Source organism: Apostichopus japonicus, chromosome 8 (genome assembly GCF_037975245.1).
Source record: "Apostichopus japonicus isolate 1M-3 chromosome 8, ASM3797524v1, whole genome shotgun sequence".
Classification (NCBI taxonomy): domain Eukaryota; kingdom Metazoa; phylum Echinodermata; class Holothuroidea; order Aspidochirotida; family Stichopodidae; genus Apostichopus; species Apostichopus japonicus.
The window spans coordinates 36,988,838-37,002,243 of record NC_092568.1 but is presented as its reverse complement, the minus strand read 5'-3'; the positions used below and the strand labels follow the sequence as shown (position 1 = coordinate 37,002,243).

The following is a 13,406-nucleotide window of genomic DNA, read 5'->3' as shown; positions in this document are numbered from 1 at the left end:
CAGTATTTTATTTTCTTTCACATTTATTTTGACCTACTGATAGCTACCAGTCTGTACTCAAGCACACCTGTGGAGACCACCCCAGAGCAAACTACTAGCAGTGAAACAACTGGCTCGACTGACAATTAAGGTACAGTAAATGTAGATGTTAGGTATGCAAGGGAAGAAGGAAGGATTCATGCTTACAAGTACACTTGAGCTTCTTTCTTTGCGACCATTGCCAAATTGTCAACTATATGGTTAGCCTGTATTGTTAGACCTATAGATACAGAGCTATATGCATTGGTTCACTGTAATCACCATGGGCGGCGATCATGGGGGAACGGGGGGACATGTCCCCCCCCCCCAATATTTTAGGTGGGGATATATTATCTACTATCCCCCCCCCCCCCATATTTGGTGGCATAGTTTTTTTTTTGTCTGTAAGAGCATATTTTTTTATGATATCGCTGAATTTCAAAATAGAAAATGCTTTGATGCAACTTTCAAGACCTGGGAAGTGCCATTTCCAGCGATCTGGGAGGCATTTTAGGCCAAATTTTCCGTATACGCTTGGCGCCAACTCATAGTGGGGCCACGCTTAGAAAGTTTGCCTGTGAGCTTCACCCCTCTCTCCCTTGGCAAATTCCTAGCTACGCGCATGTCTAACCGTGTCAGGATTTGTCACTAAATATCACCAAAAAACGACACAGACTTTCACCGAGAGTAGGTTTTACTTATTTTCTTTACAACTTTTTCTGTGGTGGGGACATAATATACCGTGTCCCACCAATTTGTCTTGCCCAAACGCTGCATTGCTAATTTCCCTGTATTGAACTTTGGCGCAGTTTGATCCAACATTGTGCAAAATGACATTCAGCAGTTCTCACTTTATTACATTTATCCACAGTTGTTAAATTTTGGAAGGAAATGGCACTTGCGGCAGTCTATAATTGTTTTCTGGGGGAGGACCCAGACCAATCGTATACAAAAGTCTACTTGGATTATTTGTCCCCTGATTTTTTTTTTCTGCAGACGCCCATGTGTTTCCCCCAACTTAAGTTTCTAAGCCATGAGATCTCAAATTTAAGGAGGTTTTGGAGCATTATTGGGTCTGGGAAGTTTTATTTCCGGCGATCTGGGAGGTATATTTGCAAAAAAAATCTTGTACGCTACGCGCGAACCAATGGTCGCGTAGATAGTATCAGAGAACAGATGCGCGTCCCCACCATTATCCAAGACTGATCTGCGCCCATGAGACGGACCGCATCCGTAATGAAATTTGGTATATATACAAAGTATCACGAAGCGCGCGAACAATTATGGGGATGTAGTTGCTACGCGCCTGCACCCAAGCAGATGTCCCCCCCCCCCCCCAATATTTGAAACAAACCGCCGCCCTTGGTAATCACCATACCACCCTAACGTCACGCAAAGACAGTAGATAGCCCTCTTGTTTTGTTGGTGTACGGTAATTAACTCCCTGTGTTCCCTTAAGTCGCCTACTGTGTTATACATATGTAGTTGCAGTGATAGACACTACAGGCCTCATTGAAGGTAGCAGCCACTAAGAGCAGACACTAACAGCAGCCACTAAGAAAATAAGGACAGTAAGACATGACACACAGTACTACAACTGCGGTCGTGTGTGTTTGTTATAACTGACGCTGCGGTCGAGTGTGTTGTTCAATTAGTGCATACAGGGGCGGCGATCTGTTTCAAATATTGGGGGGGACATTTGCTTGGATGCAGGCGAATTACTATCAAAGCGGAGCGCCACCATTGGTTGGCGCGCAGCGTACAAGAAAATTTCTGGTTTTGATAGCCCCCCAGATCACCGGAAATGGCACTTCTCGGGCTTGAAAATGACCAACCAGATGTACACTTTTGCCTGAGAACCAAGTTTTTCCTAATAGTTTTTTTTTCCATTCATACCTTTTTTTCAAGGTTTTCACCAGTCACACATCATGTTCGACCTCATTGCATCTCCAGTGGATCATTGCTTTTGTAGGTAATTCTACGTAACGCCCCACAATACCCGTCAGCCCCACTTTTCAAGGTTTTAAGCCCATTATGTGTCCAGAATTTGAATAATAAATTCACTTCAAACATACCCATAATGTTGCACAAAATTTCATCTATGGACAACCAATATAGAAAACCCCCCTCAATCCCTAACAAACCGGTCAAAATTACAGTAGAGGGAAGTATGATTAAGAATGTTGGTCAAGGAACTTTTGAAAATTCAGACACAGATAAATTATTGGTGTACAAATATTAAAAACTCTTATAACGGCTACTATATATATAAAACTTCGATATCATATAAAATACCCAAAAAATATGCTCGAGGGGGAGGGGCGGTCTCCACCTTTCGCCCCCCTCCCTTGGCTACGCACCTGCGGTTAGAAATCTTGTAGGAAACAGGCCAAATTGGAAACCCAGTGAACCCATATCGATGTGGATCATATATATGATTGTACGTACTTATACTCATACACAAGAGGCAAACCAAATTTCATTACGGATGCGGTCCGTCTAGTTATTCATTTCGAAAAAAAGAGTAAAAACTACTTTCGGTCATATATAGTAATAAATAAATAATAACGGTTAGACAGGCGCCTTGCGAGGAATTTGCCAAGGGAGGGGCAAAGCTTGTACCCAGACTTTCTAAGCGTAGCGCCACCATAAGTTGGCGCGAAGCGCAAAAGAAAATTTTGGCCGAAAATGCCTCCCAGATCGTTGGAAATGGCACTTCCCAGGCCTTATAAGTTGCATCTAAGCATTTTCTATTTTGAAATTACTAGCGATATCATAAAAAAATACAAAACATATGCTTAAAAAAAAACTATGTCACCAAATATTGGGGGGGATATTAGATATTATATCCCCCCCACCTAAAATATTGGGGGGGACATGTCCCCCCCGTCCCCCCCGTGATCGCCGCCCATGAGTGCATAAATAAGAAAGGTTTTTTTCAAAATCAATTTATTTTATCTATGGAGCCTACTAGGATGTTAGCACCACATTAAAGTAGAAAGTTTCCTCTTTTACGTGGTATATCTCTACTATCGGTAACAAAATGATCCAAAAAAATGATTTCTTTTTCCCCTTCAAAATCGATTAACTTTAGTGATGGAGCCTACTAGGATGTCCGGTTAACATCACATTAAAGAAGACAGATTCATCTTTCACGTGATATACCTCTACTACCGGTAACAGAAATGATTTCTTAACCAAAAATGGCCTTCAAGTTTTAACCCCGATACGGACATCTCTAAACGCACTGTATATACGTAATGTGTAATGATCAGAAAACTCTTTAATTTTTATTTTTTACAGAATCAATTAACTTTAGTTATGGTACTGGCATGTCCGGTTAGCACCACATTAAAGTAGACAGGTTCATCTTTCACGTGGTATACCTCTACTATCGGTAACAAAATGATTTCTTGACCAAAAGTGACCTTAAAGTTTTAACCCCGATACGGACATCTCTAAAAGCGCTGTATATACGTAACGTGTAATGATCAGAAAAATGGTTAATTTTTTTCCCCTTCAAAATCGATTAACTTTAGTTATGGAGCCTACTGGCATGTCTGGTTAGCACCACATTAAAGTAGACCGGTTCATCTTCCACGTGATATGCCTCTACTACCGGTAACAAAAATGATTTCTTGACCAAAAGTGACCTTAAAGTTTTAACCCCGATACAGACCCTTCTCTAAACGCGCTGTATATACGTAACGTGTAATGATCCCAATTTTTTTCCCCTTCAAAATCGATTAACTTTAGTTATGGATAGCATCACATTAAAGTAGACTGGTTCATCTTTTACGTGGTATACCTCTACTATCGGTAACAAAAGTGATTTCTCGATTGTATTTGTTTATGGTTTAATTTTGTCCTTCTTGTCGGAACAAACTGAATATTTGTGCTTCTTAGCTTCTCTTTGTAGCAAATCTTCTGTGCTCCACCCGTACCGAAATATCAGACTATATAGACAAAATATGTAAGCAAACAAAATTGATAAACTTTCTTCGTACTGTATTTTCTTTCAAAAGAAGTTAGTTATTTACCTTCTTGCAGCATGACAAGAAAACCTTCACATCGTACCATAAGACCACAACCAACATGAAGTCTGTGTGGAATACATTGTACATTTAACATACGATCGGATACTTTAATACGATCATCTTGCATTCCTATGATCTTGAGGTTCTAAAGAATGACTGACGATATTAATCTCTCTTCTCATTACCTCTTTGTAAAAGTATAATTTGTAATATTATCACAACAATAAAACGTCTAATAAGTTACACAGACTCTCTATGAGACATGGCAAACCCTATATTCACACTTAATTACATCCAGTAGCATATCTCCAATGGGGATCGGTTGCCAAGGGCATGCACCCACACCCCTCCAAACTCCCCACACTATTGGAATAATTATACTCCATATAAAACGCAAACACTTCATAATTTAGACTTTATAGCACCACATCTCAAAAGAACAGCTCACAAGTTGGCCCTCACAAAGAGTGTAGTTGGTAAAACTCACCCCCCCCCCCACCACACTCATGAAGCGATTTAGCCCCACCCACCACCCTCGCATAAACAAATTCTTAGCTACGCCACTGTTTAAGTCAGTCTTAACTCACTATTGACCCTCTCTAAAGTTAAGGGAATTACGTTTAGCGTTTCTTGGTATATTGCATTAATAATTTCAACAATACTCTCTAATGAACGTGCACATTTCTTTTACTGAATTTAACATACTGTTACATCAATATATGAAGGATGAAATCTTCCTCTCCCAACTCAACTCTTTGCAAGCGTATATGCACACAGCTAACCAACAAACACTCCATTATATCAAACATGCTACATGAACCATCATATATGGAACAATATACTTATTACCTGGTCCGTTTGCTGTATTATTCGGGAAACTGATAATAAAACCAATTGCAATGGCAACTGCTTAATCTTCATTCCACAAGATACAACGTTACAGAAAATGTCCTAACAAAAATTAAGACATAATAAAAATTATCAGACAAGTGAAATGACAATGTAAAACAATTTGGATGAAAATTAATTTTAAGGTTACTTATATTGATCGGTTGCTGAGTAGTGCTATATTATCCTTTCCCGTGTTATTCTCATCAACAGCATTCAACTAGATACGCAAGAAATTGCAGTCTATGAAAAATTTTTACATCGGTACTGCCAGCAAAATAATCCACATATAATATTTAAAGAATCACTCTATTCTCTTGTATTTCTTTATACATTATTCTTCTCAGGTTTGTCATGGAAGTTTGGTTATTTTTAAAATTAAATGCGTTATTGAAAAGTATGCATTTACTGGCGATACAGATATGAACTCCACAATTCCACCCATCTAATTGAGTTGGATACTGAAAGCATTTATGCAGAAGAGTATATGATCTATCAAAATAATGTGGTCGTTTTAAACTCCTCGCAAAAAGGTGGCAGGCAATTATGACCATGAAACGACCAAGTGCACGTTCTGTATTCACTGGCAAAGCACAACCCATGGGGTCTAATACATCGACATGCAAAGTAGATGGCACTTTGTAAATGAATAATACCCAATGTTGTTCATCTGCACAATATGGGGATAAAATGATGTCGTAATGCTGGTATAAATTGTTTGTCAGCAATCCGGTCGTTATACAAGCTCTAACGCAGTTATTCATTGTTAACTCCTCTTCAGACATTTGTTGGTGAATATCAGTGGGAGAATAAGAGCTCTTGATTTGCAATTCTTAGATAAAAGTGTAAGGTATGAATTGATGACATTACAAGACAACCATAATGTAGGAGATAGTAGCAGTTCTTCCCCTTGTTTCAATAAACTTTCATTTGTAAGCTGCTTTACTGTAAGCACACTAAAGTTTATATAATCACCTGCTAATTCAATGCATGTTGTTAAATATTCACGCAAATTAAATTTCTCAATATAACAAGGAATATTTTTATTGCGTTTGTACCAACAGATTAATCGCTTACTAGTCACTACATTTCTACTAAAAGTTTCATTAAATGAAACCTTTCGTGTCATCAAATCATAGCTTGCAACAAATATGATACGATATTGCACTCGTTGAAATGTTGTTTGTTTATCCATCACATTTTCCTGCCGGAGGTAAAAGTTATCAGCCACTACCTTATAGTCTGAAGAAGAGTAAACTACTTGGATATAATCTGGACAAAGTAGAAGATAACTCTTCTGAATATATTCCGGATGTTTACATTTTTCCTTGTCTACAATCCGTAAAATATGTTCCTGAACCATTGACGAATCACAAAAGTTACCTACAACAATGCAATATTTCAATTTCGTTAATAAACATGTACACGTATTACAAATGCAACACCCAGTGTTAGAGAGAGAGAGTAAGCAGTAATATAATTTCTGAACTTATGTGAAAGCACATTTGCAACATCCTCTAATGACATGTTTTCATCATTGCATGTTGCCGAATCAGTGATAGATCGAAAACAAAATTTAAGCGTTGGAACGATGCTTTCGTTTTGAGATACTTCCGTAACATACATATTAACACATTCGTCATCTTCTATAGTAGGCCTATCGTTACGCGACTTGTTTGCAGTTTTGTGTAAACAAATATTTGAAACATATTTTTCATCATTTTTTATAGGGTACTAGTGGATCCTGATGGACCAGGACAGGAATCTTTGCTGAGTAACTCTCACTAACCGTAGTTTGATTGACACTTTGACATGAATCACATAGTTCATAGAACATAATATATGCATTTGATGATGTCTCACGTGCTGAATATATACGACAAACAGAATCATCTATTACAACATACCTGCCGCCTTCTTTAACAACACAAGTGAAATGCCCTGATTTAGATGATTCCCCATGATGCTGAATCACTGAATGCAATTGATATTGACCATTGTTTCCGCTTTTAATTGAATCCAGATTAATAAACTCTGGAATTTGAATCTGTCTATGTATTTTCTGGTTTGTCACCAAGTACCTGTTTGTTATGATTACCAGCACCTCCGGCGCCTCGTACAGAGAAAACTTACATTTGAAATTGTTTTCAGTTGGAAGGACCATGCAATGACGGTTATTAAAAATCGAAGTAACATTTTCCTCCTTAAAATAACTCTGCAACAGATCCTCCACCGACAAAATATGTGATATTTCCATCTCTTCTGATACATTAACAAATAAACAGTTTTCTTGTGAAATGATTTACGTGACGAACCACAACTTTTATATTTTATTTATTTCATACATACTGTGCTAACAGCATTGAGGCATTTCAGCACAGGTACCAATGCCAACTGGAAGAATTCTCCCGTATCATTTTCAGATCCTAGCTTAAATTTACTTTCAATACAAATCATTACCAGAAGTGATTTGATCTGACCCATTTCAATGATTGCGTGTTTATTATTGATTAGAACTTTACAAAACTCGAGTAAAACTATGGACATCTCATTTGTGAACAATTGTTTTAAGAAAGACAAATTTGTATTCTTACTTAGCAAACGACGTATACAAGACAGACGTGCAAAGCATTGGATAGTTGAATTAAACCAGCAGTTATTTAATGCATTTTCAATTGTACTTGCATTACAGTGTCCGTCAATAAACTGTTTTACATGGTTGTCTAAATTAACCTTTTTGTCGTTTCCCTTGCTTGTTTTGTTACATATCGAAACAGGGTTATATCGAGGGGCCTTTTGAAATACCCCTTCTTGTGTATGACGATGGTTCTTCTGCCATGACTCTTCGACTGTCTTTGTGTTATGTTTTCTCTTAGTTTTGTATGAACTTATCATCTGATTACTGTATCGTCTCTGTATTCCAATCAAGTCTTGGTAATAAACAGAAAGAAATTCATCAATTATTTTCATGTTGCGATCACTCAGCTGATTAGATTTAAGAACTTTCATTCTCGATTCAGCATGACCAATTGTTCGTGGTACCGAAACTTTACGAACGTTTCTGATAATCTACATCTATATTAGTATGTCGGTTCAAGTCACCGAGAAGTAACCCAGACCAAAAAGCAGCTGACGGTAATAAAACAGTCTCCAATTCTTTTATAAGTATAGGAGAGTAAAATGGATTAGGATCATACATTTGTTCTTGTATATCATTAACTGACGCATTATTTATAACATCACGAAAAAATGACGCAAAGGGTGATTTTGCTCTGGTTAAATAATCTTCCTCTGTGAAATCACCAAAATAGTCATTTTCAATCACATCCTCGTTGTACGAGTCCAAGAAATCAACCTGATCATCACTGAAATCATTATCTTTGCCAATCATAGAAATTTTATGTGAAAGGTAATCGGAAGACTTATTAACCCTTGGCGACAAGTCTATGTGTTGTAATACAACGGCTAAACTGTATAAAATGAGGGCAAATTCAGCAATGGTATTTGCATTTAACAACATACTTATACAGTACATCCCAAATCTATATTTACCCTTGTAATGTTGTTTACATAAATCCTTAGCATTTTTCATGAAGTGACTACAGCATGCATGTGGTATGGTCATTTTCTTGTCTGCATTAGTTGCCTTGCCGCAAACAATTTTCCATGCTCTGTTGTAAAAATCAGCAAGCGACTCTTGATTAAAAACATTTAGAGCTGCCAGTAAAAACACCCAGGCTCTGTCACTACTGATTTATTTGTCGTGGACGTGCAATATTTGAATGGCCGTATAAATGTTTCTCGTGATACCTGAAAACATTTAACCAATTGATGATTGTCGGGAGACTATGACTGCATGAAACTAAAATACTAACTGGAAGAGTAGTTCTTCTAGGCTTTATACTTCTAACGCACAGTTCATAGTACAACACTCTGCTTGATGCTAACGAAGAATTAACGCAGCCTCCGATGGCATCCCAAAATACTGTGTCACGTGAGCACAGATCATGCCACATTCGAACACCTGCCTCAGTAAAACATTGTGTAAAAGGGTTCCGAGGAAATTTGATGTATAAAACCTTTGATTCTATATTCTGGGGGTGATGTCAAAATTTGCCTCCGTCGAAGGCACTGCAGGCTACGGAGCTCGTCAATATCAAGTCGTCGTTGAGTGTTTGTCTCACTTGATATTTTCTGAAACACGTGCTCAGACTGACCAGACGAGTCCCTATTGCCAGACTCGTACACCTTTTGTTCCATTGTATCGAGACGGTTTATGTGAAGTTTGTAAGGTTTTGACTCCTAGTTAAAATAAACTACGGTAGTCTCGGCGATCTGGGCCTCTGATTGGTCTGGCATGTAATTCATTTTCCCCGTGTCTCATTTTACCGGTGTAATATAAATGTTGCATGCCCAGAGGTGTTCGGTGGGGCTGGGGTAATGAGGGGCCAGGCGGCTCATCCGGCTATAAAGGGGCGAAGAGAAACAAGAACGCTGATCGTTATGATTGATCGGACAGCAACGAGTTGTATTGAACTGCTTTACAAGCCACATGCTCGTAACTCTCAAAACAATTAAATTTAACTTATTATTATTAATATGCAACTATATACGAAAATGAATAAATGACTGATGATATAATTGTCAAGATGATCCCTGGAATATCATCCATGTGTACACTTCATGCACACAAAAATATGACTACAGTTGTTCAGCTGATCCCTGAAGAATCATTGATGAGTGAATACTGAATTACTGAATATAAACAACTGTTGAGATGGTCCCTGATCCCGAATAATGTGTGTACTGTACATACACAAAGCTCCTCAGCTTTTGAGTCGGTCCCTGGAGTAATTCCCATGCCCAGGTCTATAAGAACACTGTGTACACGCCCAGCATTTCCTAGTTGCGTGACACTCAAAAGCTTAGGAATGCATTTACCAAATTCACACTAAGTGGACTCATCCAAGTTATAAATGGCTAATAATGGCACCGTAAAAATGCTTGATGCTTCATAAAACACTAGAAATGACATCTCAATACACACGACATACTAAAAATGAATGAATTACGGTGACGAATGTGTCGCCTTTTGCACTAAATGATGGCCATGACGACTACGTTGTGTGCCATCCTAACATACATAGATAACCTTAGGCTAATGTTATTATTTTATCATATTTTAGTCCGATAGCTCGGTGAAATCTGACATCCTGCTACCAAACTACTGGTACTCATTTAGAATAATATATAATACACATGTGAATCAGTTAAGCAGGTAATATAAGTCTAATTTATGCATCTACTCACCCAGTGGCGTAGGAAGGTACTTTTGAGTGGGGGGCTGAAGACTGATGGCCGGCCTGGGGGAGGTGTCTAAGTGGAGGGGTCCCCCTCCCCTTTGGATTTTTTTGATTTTTTTTGCATTTCCAGGTGGCCTCAGATGCAATTTGGTGCAATATAGCACACTTCAACACCCACTCCATTTTGTAAAGAATTTTGCATTTTCATCTGGCCTTAGATGCAAGTTGGTGCTTCAAATGAGATTTTTTTCTCATTTGGAAATGAAAAAGGGGTTTTCTGACTTGCGGAGCGGGGGCGGAACGATACTTCCGCCCCCCATATTTTTCACTGGGGGGGCTGGCACCCCCCAGCCCCCACGGTTCCTACGCCCTTGTACTCACCTATAAAGGGGGAAGAGAAACAAGTACGCTGATCGTTATGATTGATCGGACAGCAACGAGTTGTAACAGAAACTGTCCTTGCGCCCTCTATTACGACAATCAAAATTTTGTGGGGTCTACTAAATAGTTCACCCATTGCATACGTTACATGTAAAGTTTTGCTTTAAAATAAGTCTCACAGATATACTACAGTCTATAAAGGCACACTTGCAAACTGCAGAAAAGAGTGGCCCTTTGCAATGCCTTACACGAGCTGTCGACACCTTGTGCCATTTAAACATAATGGCACAATAAGGATTGGATTGTTTTAATCTCTCCATAAAAGCAGATTCCCATTCTCCGCTACCAAGACATCTTCCTTTTTTTGTTCGTATTAGTTGATGCCATATAACCTTAGGAAATTGAAATGTCGTCATTTTGGGGACTTTATGGGCTGTCAAAAATTTACTTTTATGTTCGTGTATTACTACATCTTTATATTTAAGGGCCATGTGAGTACTTTTTGTTATTGCGTCATTTCTGTCGTCGCAGTCGTGTACATCTAGCGTTGTATCTGTTTCATGGGCATGTAAGACTTGTTCAATGTTATGAATCTGGTTGATGGTAGGCTCGTGTCCAAAATCACTAGGTGTATCTGAATTTTCTGTTTCCACGGGGTCGTTACCAACCATTGAGACGTGTTTTTGGTTTGTTTGTAAAACGTGTTCACTGTTATTGCTCTGGTCCGTTTTCTTTTCATGTCTGATGTCAAACGGTATAGCTAAATTTTCTGTTTCCACGGTGTCGTTACCAACCATTGGGAAGTGTTTTTGGTTTGTTTGTAAAACGTGGTCACTGTTATTGCTCTGGTCCGTTTTCTTTTCATGTGTGATGTCAAACGGTTTAGCTGAATAAGAAGTGTTTAATTCATTCCATTGCCTTTGGTGTATGTTTGTTGGGTGAGCCGTTTCTTTTATGTGGTTTATGTCGTCTTTAACTAGCTCTCTGTCTAATCGTGGTATAATACTAACAGCAGCTATCTAAAAGGAAACAAAAATTTGTAAAATAATAAAAGTATTTAGTCTTTGCATAAATGTACTGAAGCAATTTTAAACTTTTTGATGAATGTATGTCGTTATTAATCTTCGAACCCGCGTGTACTCTTTCATCTAATGGCATTTCTCCCTGACTTTGGACATTGGCGGGATTTGATGTCTGAAGGTATAGGGTGAGGAAGACCTATGAGAAAGGTCTATGGGGAAGGGTCCCCTAGCTCCATATCATAAATTGGGGGTCTCAGCCGGTCCGAACGACCTCATAGTGATCTTTACAGAATAGTGCTACTAGGGTTATTTGGTCGTAGAAGAAGGGAAGATGTTACTGCATGACATTCTTGAAAACATTCTTTGGATTTCTATGCAAAATCGCGCATGTTTATTTTAAAATCCTATCTTCCGTTGATAGATATGTTTATTTACTACCTTCAAAGCTTATTATTTTTTTAGTCTAAATATCATATGGTAACTTACCTTAACTTTACCTCACTAATTTTAATTCAACTTCAGAAAAACTCTGTTCGGCTGTTATCGGGATTAAAAGTAACACTTATTGCGATACTTCTCAAGGGTTCATGTTACACATTGAATTTGTATTATCACCCATAGTACTCTGCTAGTTGCTACTATTACTCCGCTACTTACATGTAAGCCCATATATTTATGTGTTTTAGTGTTTTACCTTTGTGGAAGGGAACATTTCACATCCAGCAGCGATGAGCTGCTGAAACTCTTCCATGGCCTCAGCGAATGTCGTATATTTTTACCTACATCCAAACCTCTTATGGATGTTGTTTGTGCCGGCCATGAGTATTACTATATCTGGTGATTTTGGAGGTGTGAAGGATACCATTTCGTCTCTGACATGGCAGCATCTTCCTCCTGGAGTGCAATTCACTCCCATTGCAAGCGGCAAACATCCATATTCTATAAGATTCCCGTCGACGAGGCTCCTTAACTGGGAATCTCCAAAGAGGTAGGAAATCTAATAAATTACAAAATAATCCACAATGTTGATTTGATAACGCAATGACAGATTCAATGTTCCATCAACATCTCAACATGTCATGTAATATCTTGACGGCGGTTGTTTATTTCATTTCACGCCGATTGCATGCACCACCAGCATTGGTCGTCACGATTGCCATATCACGAATTTAAAATCAAGTTGAGGAGGGGAATAGGGGTATGAACCACAGGGATACCCTTCTTGTGTGCATGTAAAAACGTATCATTATTGAAACTGCCGTTCCCAGTAGGACACCCTAGTCTGAACGTAGCCCCATTCACTCAATTTCTTGTTATGTTAAAAGGGAAATTTTGCATAATGCAAACATTTTTTAGGTACAGAGAACATATATAGTAGTTGCCGTGTAGAATATATTAAACTTTAATGAAATGCCCGAGGATCACTCCCGGTATGGAGGTTAAATCTTTCGCAATTGGGGTTTCATTTCACAACCCCCGATTGATACTGCCTCTAGACCCCCCCCCCCGTGGCCAGGGGGGTCAACAAGGGTCCACTCCTACCCCACCGAAATTATTATTAAAATATGGTCATTTAAATATAAGATACTTGATGGTTAGGTTCAGATAATCTATTTTACTTTTGGTAGATAGCAGTGCTTTAAATAGCATGTTTCAAAGTTACTTTACCACCGGTGTCTGGTTATAAGGTCTTTTTCTTGGTTGTAAGGTCTTTTTCTTTGGTCTGTTTTTATCAAATGAACTTTATGGCTGGAATT

The 13,406-nt window shown here is 38.5% G+C and overlaps 1 protein-coding gene across 5 annotated transcripts in view; it reads left to right on the top strand.

Annotated features, from left to right (window-relative positions):
- LOC139971842 (uncharacterized) overlaps nt 1-13,406 on the top strand; it is a 47,196-nt gene that overhangs the window by 16,253 nt on the left and 17,537 nt on the right. For 4 of the 5 annotated variants that reach the window (XR_011794511.1, XR_011794510.1, XR_011794509.1 and 1 more), the window contains exon 4: nt 44-130. Coding sequence is in view for 2 of the 5 variants with exons in the window: in XM_071978612.1 (XP_071834713.1) it covers nt 44-129 (86 nt within the window). In the remaining 3 variants the exon portion in view is untranslated. Of the gene's footprint in view, nt 1-43; nt 131-6,673; nt 7,900-13,406 lie in introns of those variants that run through there. The other variant, XM_071978614.1, reaches the window with a different exon arrangement.